Below are 23,806 nucleotides of genomic sequence, written 5' to 3' on the forward strand. Positions count from 1 at the left end.
CAGCTAATTTTTGTAGTTTTAGGAGAGACGGGGGTTTCACCATGTTGGTCAGGCTGGTCTTGAACTCCTGACCTCGTGATCTGCCCGCCTTGGCCTCCCAAAGTGCTGGGATTACAGGCGTGAGCCACCACACCCGGACGGTTCTGCAGATAATTTGTACTACTGTTTGCCAGTACATGTCTTTGTGTTATTTGTATTTATTTTAGGGGAAAAAAACTCTCACATTTCAGCCAACTGGACTTTGCGTCCGGCTTTAAATGTTTCCCGCCACTGCCCTCCAACAGTCTAGCTTCATATCCGTGTCCGGGTTCCCAAGTCCCTTCGAGGAGAGATTCTCAAATGCGGTCCGTTTAAAATCACCCAAGAAATACAAAAATGAGGTAGGCATGATGGCTGCGCCTGCAGTCCCAGCTACTCGGGAGGTTGAAGCAGGAGAATCACTTGAACCCGGGAGGCGGAGGTTGCGGTGAGCCGAGATCACACCACTGCACTCCAGCCTTGGGTGACAGAGCGAGCCTCCATCTCAAAATAATAATAATAATAATAATAATAAAATAACGCAGGAGCTCGGCGCGCAGACCCCCAGCCCCAAAGCCCAGGGAGCCCCTTTTGGGAGGACGGGGCGAGGCCCAGCAATCCGCATTCGGAGCGGTCCCGCGCGGCGTTCTGATCGGGGCAGCCTGGGGCTGGCGGAGACCACGGCGCCTGCCTCGGCCACGGTTCACGAAAAGCCCGCGGCCCCGACCCCGCCACAACGGGACAGGCGGGAGAGGGGAACGCGCGCGCCCGGAACCCGCCGCCACTGGGCCGCTCCGGGGGGACGCGCTTGGGCGACGGACGCGCCGCGCCGGGGAAGCTGTTGGGCGCCGGAAGCGGTTCCGGCCCGAGTCACGACCCGGGGGGACCCGGCCCAACTCCGGCGCGCGCGGCGGAGGACGAGGAAGAGCAGTGGCGAGGCAGATCTTGTCCCGCGACCGCGGCCGTCTTGTAGGTGCGGGCGGCGGGGCCCACGGGACCGCGGCGGGGTCGGCCGGGCGCAGAGCTCTCGGGGGCGCGGGCTCCGGCGCCCGCACCTGGGTCGCAGCTGGGCTTGAACCATGGCCCGTGGCGCGGCCGCTTCCCCGCGAGCCGCCTGGGGCCGGGCGTCGGCCTTCCCGGGCCACCGAGCCTCTCGTGTTCGGTGGGGGGCGGGCCCCCCGCGCGGGGACGGGGGCGAGAAGCTGTGCTGACGCCGGGCCCGGTGAGACGGTCGAGCCGGCGGGTCCGTATTCAGGCATTCTCAGAGTGAATCGTGTTCGGTTGTGTCTGGAATACATTCACTTCCATTTCTCACTGGGCCTCAGAAGTCACCCTTGAAGTACTCCCCGTTTTAGTTGTTTGCTGCGTGCGCCTTGCTGGGCGCGTGGGGTACAGCTTCAGAGCCGGCCTAGCTCCCGAGGGCAGGTAGATCCGTGAGCAAACGATGGCGACGTGCGGCCGGGAAGTATTTGGAAGGCCCTGCAGGCAGCCCGTTCCCTGGAGAGAGGGCAGGTTTACAGGGGCGAGGCCTGGTGCAATCAGGAGTTGATGTTGCCGTCCTAAGTCTAAAGTCCACCAGGCAGGCCAGGTGCAGTGGCTTGTGGCTGTAATCCCAGCACTCTGGGCAGCAAAGGCAGGAGGATCACTTCTGGCCGGGAGTTCAAGACCAGCCTGGGCAACATGGTGAGAACCCTGTCTCTACAAAAAATGTAAAAATTAGCTGGGTGTGGTGGTGTACACCTGCACTTCCAGCTACTCCGGAGGCTGAGGCAGGAGGATCGCTTGAGCCCAGTAATCGGAGGCTGCAGTGCCCCACGACAGTACCATTGCACTCCAGTGTGGGCGGCAGAGCAAGACACTGTCTCAATAAATAATAAAACTGAAAAAGAAGAGGTGATATTTGAACTGGGCTTGGAAGAATGATTAGGAATTTGCCAGAAAGGGAACGCGTTTAGAGATGGGAACACGAATTGTGTCTGGGGCATAGTTGTTGCTTTCCCAGCCTGCGAGGACAGACTTCGTGATAGGGCCCAGGGCTGAGACCGTGTTGAGGAGGGGGTTCACTTGGTGGGCCCAGGACCACAGGAGTTACTACCGGCGGACCCTGGGAACTTCGTAGTGTGAAGCCTGGCTCAGGCCTGTGTTCTTTCCGCAGGTGTTGGGGGACATAAGATGAGGCTTCCCTTGCTCTCGCTCCTTTGGCTCTGAACCGTCTCCTCAAGGCAGACAGAAATGGTGGATTGAACTGTGGGCTTGGGATTGTTGTGTCACCTTTCCAGATGGCATTTTTAAAATAATATTTTTCTTCCTAAAATCGATATGAGTTTCAAGTGTATTTTTCCCTTTTGGTTTTTTTGATTTGAATGTCCTGTTCATGAATGCAGTGTGAATGTCTGCTACTTAAAAATGTAATTTTGAAAACAACCCCCCAAACCACAGGCGTGATGCTGAAACGCATCCTGCCCTGCAGGCCAAGCACAGCCCTCCCCTGCCCCACACCCTCCTCTGCCCCACACCCTCATGGGGCAGCCACAGGAGGAAGTGCTGGCATCCACTTCAAACACGAGATATCTGGGGTGGGGGCCAGGTGTGGTGGTGAACAGGTCAGGTGCTGCTTGATCCGTGTTGAAACCAGCCCCTTCATTTGAATGCCGGTGTCCTTCTGATCTAGTGAGCTTTGTTGTGAGGCCCCATGGGGAGCATCCTGCGGAGCATGGCGCAGCCATTTGTTTTCTGCCTGGCCTGTGCCAGGCTATTCGTACGTTCTCACATGCAGCCTGTGAGGCAGATCTTGTTACTGTCCCATCTTAGTGGTGGGAAGTGAAGGGCTAGGCCAGTGAGAAAATGAGGACAAAGAGCCGCCATTCACGTCGAAGCCTGTGGCAACTCTAAACTCTGCTGTTAACCAGCACTCTGGTGAAGACGGAAAAGATGCATCCCGCTGGCGCTGCATGTGTGTTCCCGAAAAGCCCCAGGGCCTTCGTGGTCTGATCTCAGAACCTGATGGCTCGAACACTGAGAGGTCCTGCCTCCCTCCCCGAGGGCTGGAGAGCAGCTGTGTTCAGTGGTTCAGTGGCTCCAGCACGCCTTCACCTAGGAGGCTGTCCTGGCTCATGCACCTTTCTCAGCTTCTGACTAGAGTCCTTTCCCAGCCACGTGGTGACGCCGCTGACCTCGGGTTATCAGGGTGCCGCGTAGCAGGGGTGTGAAGCTGGCTGATGAGGGTGGAAGACCCCTGACTGAACTCCATTTGTTTGGTGGGCAGTGTCCCTCCAACACTGTGCTCCTGGTGGTGATGGGGAGCCCCACGGTAGAAGGGGTCCCAGGGGTTGAAAGGTGGGGTTCTCTCTGAGGGAGCTGGGGTGCCTCTGGACCGGGAGGTGTGCAGGAAGACCTCATGGCCATCTGCCCTGAGTAGACTCTGTCTGCTTGTTCAAGGCAGGGCTCTGATGCGGTCACCTCACGTGAGGATTCGACCTCTGTGCTGAAAAGAATTGATGACTGGGTGCTTGTTGGTCTCCAGCCTGAGGGACTTAAAAGCTGGTTTGATGGGGCTGGTTCCATTTTCCACATGCTTGGTGGGAGAATAAATCAGCACCTCGTTGGAGGGGACTTTGTCAGTATTTCTCAAAATTAAAGATGACCCAGCAATGTCACTTCCCGGCATCTGTGCCCTAGACACCCCGAGTGAACGCGGCCGTAGGTGCCAGGACTCTCCCCTTCCCCCAGCAGATGCTGGCTGGGCCAGGCCCTCCTCAGCCTCCGTAGGAAGCTTCCCCACCACGCCCCGCTCTGTCCCTCCTGCCCGTGGCCTCTCCTCATAGGACGTGGGCTCTGTGGGAGCTGGGACCGTCTCACATGGGGCCAGTCACGTCTGTCACCTCCCAGGGGTTGGTGGCAGGAGTGCCCAGCCACAGGCAGGGCTCTGGATTCCGCCCAGGAGAACAGCAGTTTCTTCTCAGCCTGCCCTTTGAGTTTGCCCAGCCCAGCTGTGCACGTCTGCATCACCAGCTCTGCTGACCTCTGGGTTTTGTGGGGAATCCACTCTTACTCTTGCATGGCTTCACGCTGCAGGGTGACCCAGGAATTTGTAAAAATGCCGAAGTGGGGGCTGTGTGTGCTCAGCGTGTGCTCAGCATGTGCACAGCACAAGCATGAACTCGCTTTGTCAGAACTCGGTTCTTTGTGGTCTGCAGAAACCTTTCATATGCTTCTGTCATATTGAGAAACAGCTACAGACAATGACAGACACCTTCTATATCCACTCATGAGTATCGCCGGCCGCCCTAGTGCTCCACTCCTTGGCACCCCAGAAAGCACCGTCCCCTGCACCACGCACCCAGACACTCCCTGTGGTTCTCAGCAGCAGAAGTCTGGCCTCAGGGCCGTGACCCAGAACACCCAGTGCCTGGTCGGTTTTCTGTGTGTGGATTCTCCTTGTTTCCGTGCCCCCACACCTGTAAAGCAGTGTAGGATTGGTTGGAAGTGAGGAAGGAAGCGTGGTGGGGCCGCCCTGGTTTGCTGCTTTCTGAGGCTGGCACAGCCCACGTGCCGATCTTGTGTCTTGTGTCTGGTCAAGCCCAGTTGTTTCCTTGACGTTCTCTGGGTTTCTCTATGGTAGCAGAGTGCAGGTGTGTGGGCGGACCAGCCATGGCCCTGCCTCTGAACAGATGTGGAGGGCAGAACATGGGTGCCTCACGTCAGGAGATGATGTGGCCTACAGGGCTGACCATTTGGTAGAATTCAGAGAAGACTCACACAGGACGTCCAGGCAGCCCACGGAGCTGTGCTGCCCTGCATGGCTCGTTTTCCTCTGGCCTGGGCCAGAGTCAGGAGATCCCTCTGCTGGCTGGGACAGGGGCTTCATTAAGAGCCCCAGGCTAGCAGAGAAGGCAGACACCCAAATCAAACAAGCAGAAACCCAGGGCAGTAGTTGAGGGTCTCAAGCACAAAACATACTTTGGTTCTGACAGTTTTCACTGTCATGAGATTTGTTTTGTTAGGTGACGACGAAGTGTTGTATACGGTTTCAGACTAAGAGCAGAGAACAAAACAGTTTAGTACAAACCGCAGACAGTGACACGGTAGCTTTCCCCTCGCTAGTTAACGAACGAGCTGTGCTGGAGAGAGAGGCTGCCAAACGTGGGCGCAGATCCCGCAGAGGGGCGTGGTGTGCGGGAGGAGGCGCGACAGGGTCGTGGGGTCACTGCTGCCCCTTGGTTTTATTTTATAATGTTGTCTTTAGCTTGGAAACGAACATGCTTCCCTTCCCCCATTGAGTGTCGAGTGTTGTGCCCGTGAGAAGCATTAGACACACAGCCTGGGTGCTCAGCACAGATGCCCGTTGGCAGGTGTCCTCGCCAGCCTTCCGGGTTACAGCGCCAGTCCTCGTGCCCACCCCAGGAGGATGAGCATGTGCAGGCCTTCGCCTCGTCGTGCCCCTCCACCTGCTGAAGCAGCTGTGCCTGCTGCTCTTGTGAACTTCGAGCTGGGTGACTTTGAACTTGGCCTCCTTTGCTTTTCTGTGTGTGAACAAGTGGTTGCCTTGTTTGTTTGCTGAACAGAGTGTGGTTGAGGCAAAATGCTGAGATGAAACCTAATCTAATATGTGTGTATTAGATGGTAGCATCATTATCAAAATAATACTCGTTCAAAGTCCCTGAGAACCAAATGGACAACTTGACTACACGTGGGCCACAGGCCTGGGACGCTGTCAGAGGGCCACTGAGTGCCCAGTGGCGGCAGAGCCCAGAGGGTGCTTCCCCCAGGAAGGGAGGCAGACCGGCCTATTCTTACTTCAGAGGCTGAGGTAGGGACAGCGCAGGACCTGAAGGAGCTATGAAGTTGAGGGCTTGAAACCAGAGCGCGTGACTGTTGTTCACCCCAGCAGGCCGCATCGGCGCTGGGAAGGAAACATGGCCATTCTGCTGGCCATAAAGAGCCTGAGAAAGCAGATTGTCCCAGGCCGGGCGCGGTGGCTCAAGCCTGTAATCCCAGCACTTTGGGAGGCCAAGACGGGCGGATCACGAGGTCAGGAGATTGAGACCATCCTGGCTAACACAGTGAAACCCCGTCTCTACTAAAAATACAAAAACTAGCCAGGCGAGGTGGCGGGCGCCTGTAGTCCCAGCTACTCGGGAGGCTGAGGCAGGAGAATGGCGTAAACCCGGGAGGCGGAGCTTGCAGTGAGCTGAGATCCGGCCACTGCACTCCAGTCCGGGTGACAGAGCGAGACTCCGCCTCAAAAAATAAAAAAAAATTAAAAAAGCAGATTGTCCCATGCCCTCGTGAGTGGAGCAAAGCTTCGATTATAAAAGGCCAGGGATGCAGGAGCCTCGTGGAAAGTGCCGCCCCTTCTCCTCACTCTGGAATGCGGGGGCTCTGCCCCTGGCCTGTGTCTGCGTCCTGGGGCGGTGTCCCGTGGGCAGTGTCCTCTGGCTGCAGAATGCGTGTTGCAGAGTTGGGCCGGCCCTCATGCATCAGGAGCATTGTGCCCTGGCTTGTTCTCGGTCTCCTTTCTCTGAATGAAAAATTCCAGCGGACGGCGGGCCTGCACAGCTCCTCCCAGGGAGCCCTCGCTTCCTGCTGATTTATTTGTCATTTAGTAAAGTTTTTTTGGGGAAAGGGGAGAATTATAGTTCAACCTAAAACACATTCTCTAGCCCTGTGAATTGCCTGGTTTAAAGCTTGGCTTGGCTGGGCGCAGTGGCTCACGCCTGTAATTTCAACACTTTGGGAGGCTGAGGTGAGTGGATCACTGGAAGTTGGGAGTTGGAGACCAGTCTGGTCAACACGGTGAACCCCTCATTTCTACTAACAATACAAAAATTAACCAGGCATGGTGGCACGCACCTATAATCCCAGCTATTCAGGAGGCTGAGGCAGGAGAATCACTTGAACCCAGGAGGCAGAGGTTGCAATGAGCCCAGATCATGCCATTGCACTCCAGCCTGGGTGACAGACCAAGACTGCATCATAGGTAGGTAGGTAGGTAGGTAGGTAGGTAGGTAGGTAGATAGAGTGAGACTCCATCTCAGATAGATAGGAAAGAGAGAAAGAAAAAATGGTGAGAGAGAGAAAGAAAAGAAAAGAAGGAAAAAAGCATGGTTTACACCTGCCATAACCCCAGGACTTTGGACCAGGCTGGGCAACACAGTGAGACCTTGTCTCTACCGAAAAAAAAAAAAAAAGCTGGGTGTGGTATCACATGCCTGTGGGCCCAGCTACTTGGGAGGCTGAGGGTAGAGGATGGCTTGAGCCCAGGAAGTCGAGACTACAGTGAGCCATGATTGCATCACTACACCAGCCTGAGACACAGTAAAACCCTGTCTCAAAAAAAGAAAAAAAAAAAAACCCTGGCACCTCACCACATTTTCACTGTGCACCTGTGTGGGAAGGGTCTGAGAGAGGCAGCACCGTGTCTGCCCTGGAGGCGGGGTCTCCAGGCCATGCCTGTTCTGAGCAGAGGCCGTGTCTGCCGTGGGGACCGGGTCTCCAGGCCATGCCTGTTGTGAGCGGGGGCCGTGTCTGCCCCAGGGGCGAGGTCTCCAGGCCATGCCTGTTGTGAGCAGAGGCCGTGTCTGCCGTGGGGACCGGGTCTCCAGGCCATGCCTGTTGTGAGCAGGGACAGTGTCTGCCCCGGGGGTGGGGTCTCCAGGCTATGCCTGTTGTGAGCAGGGGCCGTACTGGGCTCTTCTCTGCACTTCCTCCTCTCACGGGTGGTTTTCCAGGCTCAGGATTCTAAAACCCATTATTCAGATGTACCTTAAGTGTATTGAATTTTATATGCTTCTCCTTGAAATAAACTTACCTAGTTTATTTCATTGTTCAGAATCTTGTGTGATTTGGGAATCATTAAACTAGTGAAGTGAAATAGAAAGCTGAGATGCTGGGCGTGTACGGAATGTTCCAGTGGCGCGGGCGAGGAAGGCTGGACGCGGCCGGTCTGATGCACTGCCTCATGACTGAAGGTGCAGCCGGCGTACCTGGCTGGGTACTGGGAGGTGTTTTAGATCCTGTCGTGGCTACGTTCGGATGGGACGGTTGGGCGCTCACGTGCTGTGCCTTGCCTTTCTCCAGGTTGGCCCCAGGAGGCTCCTGGGAACACCTATCAATGCGATGCTGCCCCGTGTGATGTTCGCCTTCCCGCACCTGGGCTGTGCCTCGGCCTCCTGCCGGCTGGCTCCTGCGAGACACAGAGGAAGTGGCCTTCTGCACACAGCGCCGGTGGCCCGCTCGGACAGGAGCGCCCCGGTGTTCACCCGCGCCCTGGCCTTTGGGGACAGAACCGCCCTGGTTGACCAGCATGGCCGCCACACATACAGGGAGCTTTATTCCCGCAGCCTTCGCCTGTCCCAGGAGATCTGCAGACTCTGCGGGTGTGTCCGCGGGGACCTCCGGGGGGAGAGGGTCTCCTTCCTGTGCGCTAACGACGCCTCCTACGTGGTGGCCCAGTGGGCCTCGTGGATGAGCGGCGGTGTGGCAGTCCCCCTCTACAGGAAGCACCCCGCAGCCCAGCTGGAGTATGTCATCTGCGACTCCCAGAGCTCTGTGGTCCTTGCCGGCCAGGAGTACCTGGAGCTCCTGAGCCCGGTGGTCAGGAAGCTGGGGGTCCCGCTGCTGCCACTCACGCCAGCCGTCTACACTGGAGCAGTAGAGGAACCAGCAGAGGTCCCGGTCCCAGAGCAGGGGTGGAGAGACCAGGGCGCCATGATCATCTACACCAGTGGGACCACGGGGAGGCCCAAGGGCGTGCTGAGCACGCACCGAAACATCAGGGCTGTGGTGAGTGCCGCCCCTCGCCACGATGGCATCGGTCACGGCGTGGCACTCTGGGTGGGCTCCCGGCCAGAAGCACATCTGTTCATTTGCTTCTCTCTGGAGTTGTTCACGGTTGTCACCGTCCTGCAAACCCGTGTGACATACACGGACACAGGCCCGCAGGGTGTGGCCACTGGCCTCACTGGCCACGCAGGACGGCTCAGGCAGGGGCGAAGCCTTCAGGTGTAGAGGGATCAAGGGGCCACCGAGTGACCCCGCCAGGACCACGTGGCGTGAGGTCAGAAGGGGCCACTCACCGCCTGTGATGCTGAGGGGCTTTTCCGAGGCCAGCCACGTGTTAGGATGCCTGGTCAGGACCCCACGTACACCTGCGTCTTACTCGTTATTTTTGTGTCTTGTGACCGCAGTCACATCTTCACAGAACTCTCCAGCCACATCACTTACTTGTCATTTGTATAGTGTCCTAAAGTCTCCTATGCTGTTGAAGCAATAAAGAAAAAATGAAAGCCGAAAGCCACAAAGGGGAAGGCAGAAGGTGGACCCCACGGAGTCGTGGGTTGACGGAGGCACCATGAACACGCTGCAGGCTAGGCCCCGGGTGGCCTGCGCCGTCACTCCTGGAAGCAGCGCGCCTGTTGGGAGGGACGGGCTCCGGACTCCTCTGTCCTTGCTGAGGGGAGTGGCACTCACATGTGCTTGTCCCTGGAGCCTGTGCAGGCAGCAGGCAGTGTCCTCTGTGAGACTGGACGGTGGATTCAGTGGGCCGTGCCTCACACTGCTTCTCAGTAAGAGCTGAGGATGCGCTCAGGAGCCTGGCCCTGGGTTCTGTCCTGGCTGAGCAGGTAACAATAATTCAGAAATCGGCAGAGCTCTGCGAGGGCAGTGCTGTCGGCTGAGCCAGTGGTTGGGCTAGGAGTCGATTCCAGCCTGAATGGCACTGGGTCCCTGAGTCCCAGGCTTGGGCAGGGGCGGACCTGGGGATGGTGATGCTGAGTCACAGCTCTGTCTGCCTGGTGTCTGCAGAGCCACTCCCCCACTGTCTAAATTCCCTAAAGCCCCTGGCTGTGTGTGGTGCTGTCCTCTGTCCCCAGGGTAAGTGAGTGACCCAGCAGATCTGCTACGGTTTCGTCGTAGCAGAAGCTGCTAGAGGGGAGCAACAAAAAGCCAGCCTTCTCCTTCCCCTTCCTCAGCTAGGAGGCCCAGAGCTCCTGTCCCTCAGCCCCAGGTCTGTGTGTGCTGCTGCGGACCACAGTCTCGCTCCTGCTCTCAGCTGCGCTCTCGTCCCCTGCAGGTGACCGGTCTGGTCCACAAGTGGGCATGGACCAAAGACGACGTGATCCTCCACGTGCTTCCGCTGCACCATGTCCATGGTGTGGTCAATGCGCTGCTCTGTCCTCTCTGGGTGGGAGCCACCTGTGTGATGATGCCTGAATTCAGCGCCCAGCAGGTGAGTCAGGCTCAGGGCTCCTGGCCGCACCCTCAGACCAGCTGCCTTTCCCTGGTCCAGGTCAGGGCTTCTGACCATGCCCTCAGACCAGGTGCCTTTCCCTGGTGTGCAGTCGCCCCATCCACAGGGGACACGCCAGTGCCGAGACCCTGGGTAGCACGGAACCCTGTACCTACAATGCTTTTTGCTATACATACGTACCTATGATAACGCTGAATCAGTAAGTCAGGCACAGTAAGAGATTAACAGTAACAGAACAGTTATAACCACGTACTGTAATAAAGTTATGGGAAAGTGCTCTCCTCTCTCCAAAATACCTTCTGGTACTGTGCTCGTCTGTTGCGAGACTGCAGTGGGCCACATGTCACTGAAACCGTGAATAGTGAGACTGTGGATGGGCTCCTGGGGCTGCAGCAAACGCTCACACACTTGGTTTAAAATCCTGCGAGTTTGCTCTGACATGCTTGGAGGCCAGGATTCTGAGACGAGTCTTGTGGAGCTGACGCTGGGTATGGTGGGGCTGCTCCGACAGGAGGCTCCAGGACAAAGTCCGTTCCTGCGTCTTCCAGCTTCTAGAGGCCGCCTGTGCCCTTGGCTCCAGCTGCTTCACGTCCGGCTCTGTTTCTGTAGGCACACGGCCTTCTTCTCTCCGTAGTCAGGGCTACTTCGGCTTCTCTTTGTACAGCCTATGTGGATACTCCAAGATAATCTCCCATCTTGAGGTCCTTCGCTTCACCCACCTGCAGTTCCCACCACTGCGTGAGGTGACACATTCGGGGTACAGGGTCCAGGACGTGGGGCGTGGCCCTTTGAGCTACGATGTGGCCACTGTGGCAGCTCTTGGTTACTCCAGAGTACTGGCCCAGTTGGAGAGCTGCTGGCTGGGAGGGTTACTTTGGAGTATTGGCCCAGCTGGAGGGCTGCTGCAGAGTCTCTGTTTCCCCTCTCTGCGTTGCGTCCTCTGTAGTGTCTCCCTTGGAGCAGGCAGGGAGGGGAGGACGTGGCACTGGCCACACACAGTGCTGGGGTAGAAGCAGTCATCACCGAGCTGCCGCGCACAGCCTTGCCTGTGCAAGACTGTCTCCAGGGCAGATCCGGATGCTGCTTTGGAGGGAAAGGACCTGGGCTCGAGGCGGGACCCTGTGTGCAGCATCGGGCCTCACCTGTCAGTTGGGGACTGCGGTGGCTTTTAGGAGTTGCTGTGGCCCTGTGTGCATTCCAGCTGACTGCAAGCGAGTGCCACTCACCAGGCTGCAGAAGGCATGAGGGGAAGGCCTTGAGCCCACAGGAAGGACGAGGTATGCATATTTCACAGGTGTAGTGAAGCGGAGCTCTCCAGTGAGGCCATGGATGTTTACCAATCTCTGCCCATATAATGAATATGCCTTTTATTCACAGGAAAAAAGTGTAAAAAGTGAATGTAGGGAAAAGCCCTTAGGATTTGGGTCGTATCATGATCGTTCTCAGCACAGAAGAGCCCATCTCTGAGGCCAGATGCCTGGGGTTGGGCTCCTGGTCTGTGCAGGGCTGTCCTGCAGGGCAGACGTCCCGGCCAGCAGAGGCACAGCGCTAAAGCCCAGAGCACAGCAGCCACCAGTGGCTGGTCCCACACTCATTGCTCTTGCCAGGACTCTTCCTGTCTGAGGTCTTTCTGGCCCCCTCGAAGGCTGTGTGGAACTCTGAGGCCTCTGACCAGGAGCTCAGGGCTCAAACCCTAGCCAGGTGTGAATTTCTCCGGGAAGGGGGCCCTGTGAGCGGTCGGCCCCGCCCCACCTCCCCTCTGCTTCTGCTGCCGCTGGGAGGCCCCGCCCACCTCCCCATCTGCTGCCCCTGAGAGGCCACGCCCACCTCCCCATTGCTTCTGAGGCAGCTGAGAGGCCCCGCCTACCTCCCTCTGCTGCTTCTGCTGCAGCTGAGAGGCCCCGCCCACTTCCCTGCTGCTGCTGCAGCTGAGAGGCCCCGCCCACCTCCCCTCTGCTGCTTCTGCTGCAGCTGAGAGGCCCCGCCCACTTCCCTCTGCTGCTTCTGCTGCAGCTGAGAGGCCCCGCCCACTTCCCTTCTGCTGCTGCTGCAGCTGAGAGGCCCCGCCCACCTCCCTCTGCTGCTGCTGCAGCTGAGAGGCCCCGCCCACCTCCCTCTGCTGCTTCTGCTGCAGCTGAGAGGCCCCGCCCACTTCCCTTCTGCTGCTGCTGCAGCTGAGAGGCCCCGCCCACCTCCCCTCTGCTGCTTCTGCTGCAGCTCAGAGGCCCCCCCCACCTCCTTTCTGCTGCTTCTGCTGCAGCTCAGAGGCCCCGCCCACCTCCCCATTGCTTGAGGCAGCTGAGAGGCCCCGCCCACCTCCTGCTGCTTCTGCTGCAGCTGAGAAGTCCCACCCACCTCCCATTGCTTCTGAGGCAGCTGAGAGGCCCCGCACACCTCCCTTCTGCTGCAGCTGAGCGGCCCCGCCCACCTCCCCTCTGCTGCTTCTGTTGCAGCTGAGAGGCCCCGCCCACCTCCCATGTGCTGCAGCTGCTGCAGCTGAGAGGCCCATCCTCTGTCCTCTTCAACGCGGGGCGCCCAACCCCACACGGTGGCTGGAGGTGGAGAGAAGGCCTCTCATCTGGCCCTCCACCTCTCTGACCTTTAGTCTCATCCCCGGAAAATAAGAGGTCCAGGGCACATAAGCCCGAGGGGCGTGTAGGAGGGTCTGGCCTGGCCTGGAGCCTGACTCACAGTGGGCACAAACTTAGAAAAGAGAAGGGGCTCTTCTCCAGCCTCCGCTGGAGGGCAGGTCTCGAAAGAGAAGCCAGTATGTAGAACAGCTTTCTTTTTTTTTTTTGAGACAGAGTCTCACTCTGTCGCCCAGGCTGGAGTGCAGTGGCCGGATCTCAGCTCACTGCAAGCTCCGCCTCCCAGGTTCGCGCCATTCTCCTGCCTCAGCCTCCCAAGTAGCTGGGACTACAGGCGCCCGCCACCTCGCCCGGCTAGTTTTTTGTATTTTTTAGTAGAGACGGGGTTTCACCGTGTTAGCCAGGATGGTCTCGATCTGCTGACCTTGTGATCTGCCCGTCTCGGCCTCCCAAAGTGCTGGAATTACAGGCTTGAGCCAACTGCGCCCGGCCTAGAACAGCTTTCTAAAAGCAAGTGAGCCAGTTTCTTCACAGATGATAACACTGGGCTTTAGAGAACGACCTCTTTAACAATCTAGCAGTTACTGCCGTGCCAACGAGAGGTGGCTGCCAACACACTTGCGTCATTAGCCGTGAGCTCCCTCCACCGCTTGCCAGGGCGCCTGTAGCCACAGAGCCTCCCAAGGGCCCTGTCGCCACGGTCACCTCCTGAAGAGCCTCCCTGAGGGCCCCGTCACCAGGGTCACCTCCTGAAGACCCTCCCCAGGGCCCTGTCTCCCTGACACACTCTACATTCTTGTTGGCTTCAGCCCTTATTTTTCATGGACATCTCAGCACTGACCACAGCTGCGATACAGCGGTCTGGTTAAGATGGCAGACACTAAGGTTGCCTCATCTGTGTGGTCCATCCTGGAGACATCTGCCTGGTGCTCTGCTCTAGACCTGTCCTGGCTCCCCCAGTAGGGATCTGGCTTAGTGGCCTGACCCTCCCTGTGGCTGTCTCTGGGGTGCGCCCTAAATGGACACAGCTGTCCTTGGTGAACACAAAGGTGGTTTTGTTGCAGTGAGTTCCCTGTGTGTGCACTGTGTGGGTGGTGCAGTGCCTGGTGTGTAGGGACCTTCGGTGCCTTTGCCGTGTCTCTGGAGGCTCCTCTGGGGCTGTTCCCTCGTCTCCACCTTGAGCCCTTCCTTTCCTTTGGCTGTCAGCTCTGTCGAGGGTGTCGGTTTCTGTGCCTGTGACTGGGCCTCCTCAACCTGCCCCACCTCGGCCCCAGCTCCTTGGCAGCCTGGCTCTGAACCCTCTGTTGGGGGCTGCCGGGGCACTGACGGTGGCTGGTCTGCCATGGTCACTTGGGCAGAGGCAGCAATGGCCTTTGTTGTGGACTGTGCCAGGGTGAGATGCAGCTGCAGGGGCAGAGGCAGAGCATCTCCCAGGGAGCCAAGGGCAGGTTGGTTCCATCCTCCCGGAGGGCAGGTTGGTTCCATCCTCCCAAGGAAAGAATGTGTTACTCTCAGGGTGAGAGGCAGGTGGGTGCAGGTGCTGGCACAGACCAGCTGTCAAGGATCTGGACTTTCTCAGCTTGCTTCTTCTCCAGCACTGTGTGAATGACACCACCTGGCTCTTTCCGGTGCCCACAGGCACACAGCTTGGGAGCTGCTGCTGCGGCGTCTCTGCCCAGGGGCATCAGCCATGGGGGTCCCTGCCCTGGGGTCTGTGTCACAAGGGCGTCTGCCCAGGGATGTCTGCTCTGAGAGTATCTGCCCTGGGGTCTCTGCCTGGGGGTCTTCTGTCATATTCCGGACACTGCAGACTGGCTCATTAATGGACACAGGAAAGCCTCAGACCTTCAGCAGACACAGGAAAACCTCAGACCTTTAATGGACACGGGAAAGCCTCAGACCTGCACTGTTTTTGACGCTTACTTCGGATTTTTCTCTAAACTATGCTGTGAAAACTTAATTTTTTTTTTTTTTTTGAGATAGAGTCTTGCACTGTCAGCCAGGCTGGAGTGCAGTGGCGCGATCTTGGCTCACTGCAACCTCTGCCTCCTGGGTTCAAGCGATTCTCCTGCCTCAGCTTCCTGAGTAGCTGGGATTACAGGCACCCGCCACCACAGCCAGCTAATTTTTTGTATTTTTAGTAGAGACGGGTTTTCACTATGTTGGCCAGGCTGGTCTAGAACTCCTGACCTCGTGATCCACCTGCCTCAGCCTCCCAAAGTGCTGAGATTACAGGCGTGAGCCACTATGCCCAGCCGAAAACTTAATATTTAAACAAATTCGATGCTGTGGCTACAAAAGATTGCAGCTCTTTTCCATCAACTCCCAGGTTTCAGGGTTTCCAACTTTAGAAATTTCTATGTGTAAAATCCAGCTGTCAGCGTTATTGAATATTGGGGTTCTGTCTAAGATTGTATTGAAGAATGTGTAGGATACAAATGTGGGGTGACCAGACACCTGCGGTGGTATTGTACGATCTTAGACGCGGTGTCTTCAAGTCATCCTGCACAGAGGGCCGTGTGTGTCAGTGCCTGCAGGTGATGGATGGGGTTGGGGGACAGGAGGAGGATGCCGGAAGATGGATGTGCAGCCACAGCCTCTGGAGATCAAAGTCGCCGCAAAGTCGCCAGAGGCTCAGATCAGTCACTTGTCTCCGACAGCGCTGCCCTGGCCGACGTCCTCAGGATGGCAGCATGGACTCAGGAGGGCAGGGCAGCAAATCAGGGCGGCTGGGGGTGGCTCCTCGGAGCAGCCTGCGTGGGAACTGCCATCGGGCGGGGTCTGTGCTGTGGCAGCTCAGGTTAGAGCAACAGGCCTGCTCCTGCCGCCTCAGAAGCACTCGCTAAGCACTCGCTAGTCAGTCAAATGTTAAGGCGCCCTTCGGGGGGCCTCCAGGTCCTACAGGTCTGGGAAGTGTGGCAGCACATTGGGATGTGCTGGGGGAAGTAGGTCGCGCTCGGCTCTCAGTGCCCTTCTTTAGGGCGGCAGCTGCCCTCTGAAGATTTCAATGACTTCCCAGAAATACCATCCTTCGTGTCTTTCACCTCCGTGCCTGCTCCCCGCCCCTCAGCCTTGTCCCACTGTGTGCGTGCTCTCCCCTCCTCAGCACCATCCTACTACACGCGTGCTCTCCCTGCCTCAGCACCATCCTACTACACGCGTGCTCTCCCCGCCTTAGCACCATCCTACTACACGCGTGCTCTCCCCGCCTCAGCACCATCCTACTGCACGCGTGCTCTCCCCGCCTCAGCACCATCCTACTGCACGCGTGCTCTCCCCGCCTCAGCACCATCCTACTACACGCGTGCTCTCCACGCCTCAGCACCATCCTACTACACGCGTGCTCTCCCCGCCTCAGCACTGTCCCTCTACACGTGTGCTCCGTTTTCCGTGCCTCAGTGTCACGTTTGTGTTCTGGTTCACTGTACTGTTTGACAGTTGATCTGTGTGTTGCATCAAATGCAGTTTGTTCTTTTTGCATTGCTGTGTTGTATTTCATAGTGTGCAGAAGCCACAGTGTGCTTATCCATTCTGCTCTTGAAAGATTTGGGACTGTTTTCAGTTTGTGGCTATTAGAAGTCACGGTTGCTATGAACATTCTCACACAGATGTCCCTGTGGACATTTCTCTTGGATCTGCACCTCCTGGTGCCGGCTCACAGGCTAGACGTATGTTTCATTTGAGTGGAAACTGCGGAAGACTTCTCAAACGTGGCTGGGTGTTTCATACGCCCCAGCCCCAAACGTGGCTGCATGTGTCATACGCCCCCAGCCCCATTCTTCTGGTACCAATTTACTATATTAGTCCATGTGCACGCTGCTGATAAAGACATACCCAAGACTGGGAAGAAAAGGAGGTTTAATTGGACTCACAGTTCCACATGGCTGGGGAGGCCTCAGAATCATGGTGGAAGGCAAAAGGCACTTGTTACATGGTGGCAGCAAGAGAAAATGAGAAAGAAGCAAAAGCGGAAACCCTTGATAAACCCATCAGATCTTGTGAGACTCATTCACTATCATGAGAACAGCACAGGAAAGACCGGCCCCCGTAATTCAATTACCTCCCCCTGGGTGCCTCCCACAACATGTGGGAATTCTGGGAGATACAGTTCAAGTTGAGATTTGGGTGGGGACACAGTCAAACCATATCAGGAGTCCTTAAATTTGTTAAATTACCCATGCGTCTCCTCTTCTGGTACCTTCATTTGTTTGTCCCTACAGAGGTTCTCCAGGGAGCGCCGAGCTTCCCCCTAACTCATTTCCCTTCAGCCTGGAGAACTTCTTTTCAGTAGTTCTTGTAGTGCAGCTTTGCTGACAAATCCCTCAATTTTGTTTCACTGAAAATGTTTTTATTACACCTTTCCTTTTCAAAAAGAGTTCTGTCGAGATACAATTCACACACCGTAAAATTCACTATTGTAAATTATGAATTGTGTAGCCATTCCCTCAAACCAGTGTCCATTTCCCCCCCCATGCCCAGCCCCTGGCAACCGCGAATCTGCTTTCTGCCTCTACCTTGTTTTAGATGGCAGTGCGTGCAAATGGGTTGTGTCACACTCAGTCTTTTATTCCAGCTTCTTTCACTTGCAGGATGGTTCTGAGTTTCATCCATGTTCTATTGTGTGCATTAGTAGCTTGTTCCTGAATAGTGCTTCATCGCAGGGACACAACACACTTTCCTCATCCCTTCACCATCTGATGAGCATTTGGACTGTTTCAGTTTGGGGCTATGATGAATAATGCTGCTGTGGACATTTACATATAAATCTCTGTAGACATGCTTTCACTGATCTCACATAGACACAGAGGGATAGAATTGATGGGTTGTATGGTGACTTTCTGTTTAATGTTTTAAGAAACTGGCAAACTGGCTGGGCATGGTAGCTCACGCCTGAAATCCCAGCACTTTGGGAGGCTGAGGCAGGTGGATCCCTTCAGGTCAGGAGTTCGAGACCAGCCTGACCAACATGGTGAAACTGTCCGTACTAAAAATACAAAATTAGCCGGGCACAGTGGTTCACACCTGTAATCCCAGCTACTCAGGAGGCTGAGGTAGGAGAATCGCTTGAACCCAGGGGGCGGCGATTGCAGTGAGCCAAGATCGCACCACTGTACTCCAGCCTGGGTAACAGCAAGACTCTGTCTCAAAAAAAAACAAGCCTGTAATCCCAGCACTTTGGGAGGCCGAGACGTGCGGATCACGAGGTCAGGAGATCGAGACCATCCTGGCTAACACGGTGAAACCCCGTCTCTACTAAAAATACAAAAACTAGCCGGGCGAGGTGGCGGGCGCCTGTAGTCCCAGCTACTCGGGAGGCTGAGGCAGGAGAATGGCGTAAACCCGGGAGGCGGAGCTTGCAGTGAGCTGAGATCTGGCCACTGCACTCCAGTCCGGGCGATAGAGCGAGACTCCGCCTCAAAAAAAAAAAAGAAAGAAAGAAAGAAAGAAAGAAAAGAAACTGGCGAACTGTTTTCCAAAATGGCTGTGTTGCTATATGTTCTCACCAGCAGCGTATGAGAGTTTTCATTTCTTTACGTCCTGCCAGCACTTGTCACTGGCTTCAGTTTGTGTTTCCGTAATGACTACTGATGTTGAGCTTTTTTTTTTTTTTTTTTTTTGAGACCGAGTCTCGCTCTGTCACTCAGGCTGGAGTGCAGTGACTCAGTCTCGGCTCACTGCAATCTCCGCCTCCTGGGTTCAAGTGCTTCTCCTGCCTCAGCCATCTCAGCAACTGGGATTACAGGTGCATAGCTCCAGGCCCAGCTAATTTTTTGTATTTTTATAGAGATGGGGTTTCACCATCTCTATAGGTGAAAGGCCAGGCTGGTCTTGAACTCCTGACCTCGGCTAATCTGCCTGCCTCAGCCTCCCAAAGTGCTGTGATTATAGGCGTGAGCCACCGCACCCTGCCAGATGTTGAGCATTTTTTATGTTTATTTTTACTTTTTTCCTTTGAATTATTTTTGTAGAGACGGAGCCTCCCTATGTTGCCCAGGCTGGTCTCACACTCCTGAGCTCAAGGGATCCTCCCACCTCAGCCTCCCAAAGTGCCGGGATTACAGGCGTGAGCGCTGCGCCCGGTGCTGTTTTTTATGTTCTTGTTTGCATCCATATGTAATCTTTGGTGAACTGTCTAATGAAATCTTTTGACCATTTTTTAATTGGGCTATTTGTCTTCTTATTGAGTTGTAAGAGTTCTCTGTGTATTCTGGATACAAGTCTCTTTTCAGATGTATAGTTTGCAAATATTCCCTCTAACTGCAGCTTGTCTTTTTATTTTCTTAATGTGTCTTTTGAAGCACACATTAATTTTGATGAAATTCATTTTATAAAAACTTTTTTAAAATAAATTCATTTTATCAATTTTTAAACTTTATAGATTGTGCTTTATCTCGTCAGAGAAGTCTTTGCCAAACCACAGGTCATGTCATGAAGATATTCCCTTTTGTTTTTTCTTAGAAGTTTTCTAGTTTTAGCTCATCCACGGAGGTTTCTGACCCACCTTGGATTAATTTTGCATATGGTGTGAGGTAGGGTCTAGGATTCACCTTCTTCATGGAGATATTGAGTGTGTCATTGCCATTTGTGAGAAAGATTTATGCTCTTGTCCTTTCCCCTCTTGGGGACTTGGCTTCTTTGCCAAGAATCACTTGACCAGATATCTATGCATTGGTTTGTTTCTGGACTCTCAACTGTGTTCTGTGGGTCTCTTGTCTGATCTTACGCAGCATCACACTGTGTTCATTACTTCTGGTTTATGTCAGTTTTGGAGTTGGGAACTGTGTGTTCTCACCTTTAATCTGCCTTTTGCAATTTATTTTGGATCTTCTGGGTCCTTTGCCTTTTCGTGCAAAACGTAGGATAAGTGTATCAATTTCTGCAAAATGAAGCTTACTGGAATTTTGGGAAGATTGCTTTGAAGCTGGAGCTCAGCGTGGGAAGAACTGCTGTCTTCACAATGTGGAGTGTTCCCGGCCACGAGCGTGTCCTCTCTCCACCTGCTTGTCTGTTCCCCCTCCCTCCCTCGATGGCAGTGTTGTGGGTGCTGCTCCGTGGGTGCTGCCGTCTCCCGCACTCTGGTCGCCTGTGTCTTTGCTTTCCTGTCTGCGCGTCAGCGTAGATCACGCCCGTTGACTGTGTCTGACTTTTTTCCTCTTTTCTGCTGTGTCTTGTTTGTTATTTGGTCTGTTGAATGAATTCATTTCAGATCTCGTGTTTTTCAGTTTTTCAATTTTTTGCAGCTCCACTTCTTTTTGCAATTCTCCATTTTCCCCACGTTGTTCATCTTTTCTTCTAAATTCCTTGATCTGCTTGTTGCAGTTATTTGAAGGGCCTTGTCTGGCGATCCTGATGTTTGGATTTCCTGAGACTTCTTCAATTTGGGGTCACATCTTTGTTTCCTTACATGCTTTGTAACTTTGAAGAGTTCCAGTCTTTGTCTTTGAAAGAACGATACTATTTCTTCTCCGGAGATTCCTGCCTTTCTCTGCCAGGCAGCTGCGGTGAGGTACTCGTCACTGCCAGAGTCCAGTGAGGAGATGAGATGGGCTAGGGCTGGACTGTGGCATCGGCATCCATCAACCCCAGTTTCAACGCCCTGTGGGCGAGATCTGTCCTGTGTGTTATGGGCCTCCCTTAGGTGCTGACCCCACAGCACGAAGAGTGCCCTCCGCCCTCCGCCACACCGTTCGGGGCTCCGTGTGGAACACTGAGGGTAGAGAGGGCCATGGAACCAGCGTGGCTCACCAGGTCTTCCTGAAGCTTTATGGGCAACGCGAGAAACCGCTAACAAGTGAGGAACTTAAAACATACTTACATGTAAGCAAGAAATGTTTATTATGGAGTAAAATATAAAATTCACATGACTCTTTTAAATAAAAGACTTCACCGTTCACTAGTCACTGCATGCCTGTGCATACTGGGAAGTGTGCTGACTTTGGGTCTGCGGGCGGGCGGCCGGTCGGGGCCTCCTGTCAGCTTCCCCAAGGTGCACATCCACCCTCCTCTGTGTAGCTGGAAGAGCCTGGCCACTCACGTCTGTCCAGGTTGCAGATCCCGAAGGCCTTTCCCAGCTCTACTCACGATTGCTCTTCCCCCCACAGGCCAAATGCAGTTGTACCGCGCAACATGGCTTCTGTGGGAAGGGTCAGAGTCTGAGGCACCCCTTTTAGACGGGAGGCCCTGCAGACTCTTGGATGCGAACCATGAGAACGCAAGAACGCTGTGCCTGGAGCCAGGAGCCTCTGCTACGGCCTCAGTGCCTGCTCATCTTCCTACCTGCTTCCTTTCCTCCGCCGCAGGTCTCTGCCTGCTCATCTTCCTACCGAGTGCTTCCTTTCCTCCATAGGTTTGGGAAAAGTTCTTAAGTTCTGAAACGCCGCGAATCAATGTCTTCATGGCAGTGCCTACAATATACACCAAGCTGATGGAGTACTATGACAGGCATTTTACCCAGCCGCATGCCCAGGATTTCTTGCGTGCAGTTTGTGAAGAAAAAATTAGGTAAGTGAAAAGAGCCCACTTTCCCGTTCAGAAAGTCTTAAAGATCAACAGATACGACTTATTTCTAATAAATCACTTCTACTAAGTTCTGGGAAGCACTGCTTTCCATTTCCTTTCAATGCTCCCTCGCTCTCTCCCCATCTCTCTCTCTCTCTCTCCCTGTCTCTCTTTCTCTCCCCGTCTCTCTCTCTCTACCCATCTGTATGTGTATCTATAATCTCATCCACGTTGATAGCTGCTTGGATTCTGTATCGCTCTCTCTGTCATTCTCTGTCTCTCTATCTCTCTCTGTCTCTCTTTCTCTCTCTCCATCTGTCTCTATCTCTCCATCTATCTCTCTGTCTTCTGTCTCTCCCTCTCCGTCTATCTCTCTGTCTTCTGTCTCTCCTGTCTGACTCTCCGTCTGTCTCTGTCTTCTCTCTGTCTCTCCATCTCTCTTCATCTGTCTCTCTGTCTCTCTGTCTTCTCTCTGTATCTCTCCTGTCTCTCCATCTGTCTGTATCTCTCCATCTCTCTTTGTCTCCATCTATCTGTCTTCTCTCTTTTCGGTCCATCTCTCTCTCTGTCATGGAGTCTGAAGGACAAGGGTGAGGACAGTAAGCTGACCCGCTCACTCATGCCTCGTCTGCCCACATGTCCCACGACTCCTGCCTCTACTATGCAATGCCTTCGTGGGCAGCCCTGTGAGCGCCTCCTGCCTGGGGCATGTTCTGCTGCTTTTCCTCTCAGCCCTGCTCCTCCCCTCCCAGCTCCCTGGATAAACCTCTCCCTCCCAGGACGAGCTGGTCTTTTGGGCCACTCAGGGGCGTGTTTGCTTTGCACTCCTGCATGAACCTGCAGGCGTGGGAACGTTTCTTTTCCCTCATGGCTGTTGGAGTGTGGTTCACTAACTGGAAATGCACACGTGTGGCTCAGTGAGTCTTCACACACATCACAGGCCCTCATCTCCAGCAGAGTCGTGGGTGGGGTACTTTTTGTGAGAGGGAGGGTTGGTGTGGCGGGCGCACTGCAGGAACTGAAGGCTTGACTGTCATCCAGTTTCCAGTGGTTTGCGTGCGTGTCTGTGGCTGTCGTGCACTCCTCCCAGTCCCCAGGAAGTGCACAGGGAAGCGGCACCTTCGTTCCTGGAGAGGATTCCAGGTTGTCCAAGGCACATGTCTGATCCCACTTTGCTCTCTTTGCTGTTCCTTTGCCCCTTTTCTGTGAGGCCACCGGAGCCCGTGGTTTTGCTGCTGCTACTGCTGGGATGCCTTGGGGCTGGGAAGACCCCGAGCTGAGCCAGATGAGCAGCATGTTTTACCAAATCTAAGGAACAGAGGGCAAGAACGAGGTCAGTGAAGGAGAGGATCAGGTGATTTCCGGGATGACGGAGGCAATGAGACCTCAGCCATCTGGATCTCCCAGTGAGGGTCCTGTCAGTGGTGCCTCCTCGTAAAGCAGGGGCAGCAGCAGGGACCACTCTGCTCAAACCGCAAACAAAAGCACCTTCCCTACTGCCCGTGAGGCTGCAGGAAATGCTGTGTGAGCGGTGCGGGCACTCAGGGTTCTCAGGACCCGTGTTCTCCTGCCAAGCCTGAGCCAAGCGTGTGAGCCAAGACGGCTCCAGCTCTGTGGGCGGTTCTGAGCCCCTTGGGTGTGCCCGGCCCCACCCCTTGGGTGCTGCAGCCATTCATCCATGTCCACGTTCTCCTGTGGAGCCCTGCAAGCTGAGCTGGCTCTAGTCCCCAGATGTGCCTGGCTGCGGCCCGCAGCACCGTGGCTGTTCACTTGTGATCAGCTGTGTGGCGAGCAGCTGCACGATCACTGTTGTTCTTGAGCGTGGTTGTGAACAGCGCAGGAGCTTTGCAGGGACACCACGGATCCTAAGCACATTTGTTTACCCTCATTAGCTGTTGGACCTGCTTCCTTCTAAAATAAACCCAACAAATCATTTTCAAAAAACAAAGTAACGCCCTAGCGCAGACTGCAGCATTGGTCCCAGGTGTCGCGTGGTAGTGCTGGACCCACGCCTGGGGCTCCTGCTGTCGTGAAGGAGCTGCTGCCTTTGCACACGAGGGCCACGTCCCGAGGGGCTAAATCTGCCACCTTTGCACGCGAGGGCCGCATCCCAAGGGGCTAAACCTGCCTTTGGTTGTGCCGCGTAGGCTCATGGTCTCAGGCTCAGCTGCCCTGCCCATCCCGGTGCTGGAGAAGTGGAAGAACATCACGGGTCACACCCTGCTGGAGCGGTACGGCATGACTGAGATCGGCATGGCTCTGTCCGGGCCCCTGACCGCCGCGGCACGCCTGCCAGGTACGAGCATTTCCCACAGCTGTGTTCCTCTCCCACTTTGCCCTGAGCCCCCCAAGGTGGGCCAGTCTCGAACCACCCACATTTGGAATGAAAGGCGGCGTGAAGGATGCTGCCCTGTGGGACAGGCCACCAGGCCAGGAGAGCACTCAGGATGCA

The 23,806-nt window shown here is 55.3% G+C and overlaps 1 protein-coding gene across 10 annotated transcripts in view; it reads left to right on the forward strand.

The window, feature by feature from the left end:
• The first annotated feature begins 854 nt into the window (after nt 1-854).
• Nucleotides 855-23,806, forward strand: part of ACSF3 (acyl-CoA synthetase family member 3) — a 73,345-nt gene continuing 50,393 nt past the window's right edge. For 6 of the 10 annotated variants that reach the window (XM_030924828.1, XM_030924822.1, XM_030924824.1 and 3 more), the window contains exons 1-5: nt 855-991; nt 8,098-8,802; nt 10,091-10,246; nt 21,203-21,357; nt 23,502-23,650. In XM_030924828.1, the coding sequence (XP_030780688.1) occupies nt 8,137-8,802; nt 10,091-10,246; nt 21,203-21,357; nt 23,502-23,650 (1,126 nt within the window). In that variant the 5' untranslated portion in view covers nt 855-991; nt 8,098-8,136. Of the gene's footprint in view, nt 992-2,173; nt 2,241-8,097; nt 9,642-10,090; nt 10,247-21,202; nt 21,358-23,501; nt 23,651-23,806 lie in introns of those variants that run through there. The other 4 variants (XM_030924826.1, XM_030924825.1, XM_030924823.1 and 1 more) reach the window with 4 other exon arrangements.

This window comes from Rhinopithecus roxellana, chromosome 20 (genome assembly GCF_007565055.1).
Source record: "Rhinopithecus roxellana isolate Shanxi Qingling chromosome 20, ASM756505v1, whole genome shotgun sequence".
NCBI classification, from domain to species: domain Eukaryota; kingdom Metazoa; phylum Chordata; class Mammalia; order Primates; family Cercopithecidae; genus Rhinopithecus; species Rhinopithecus roxellana.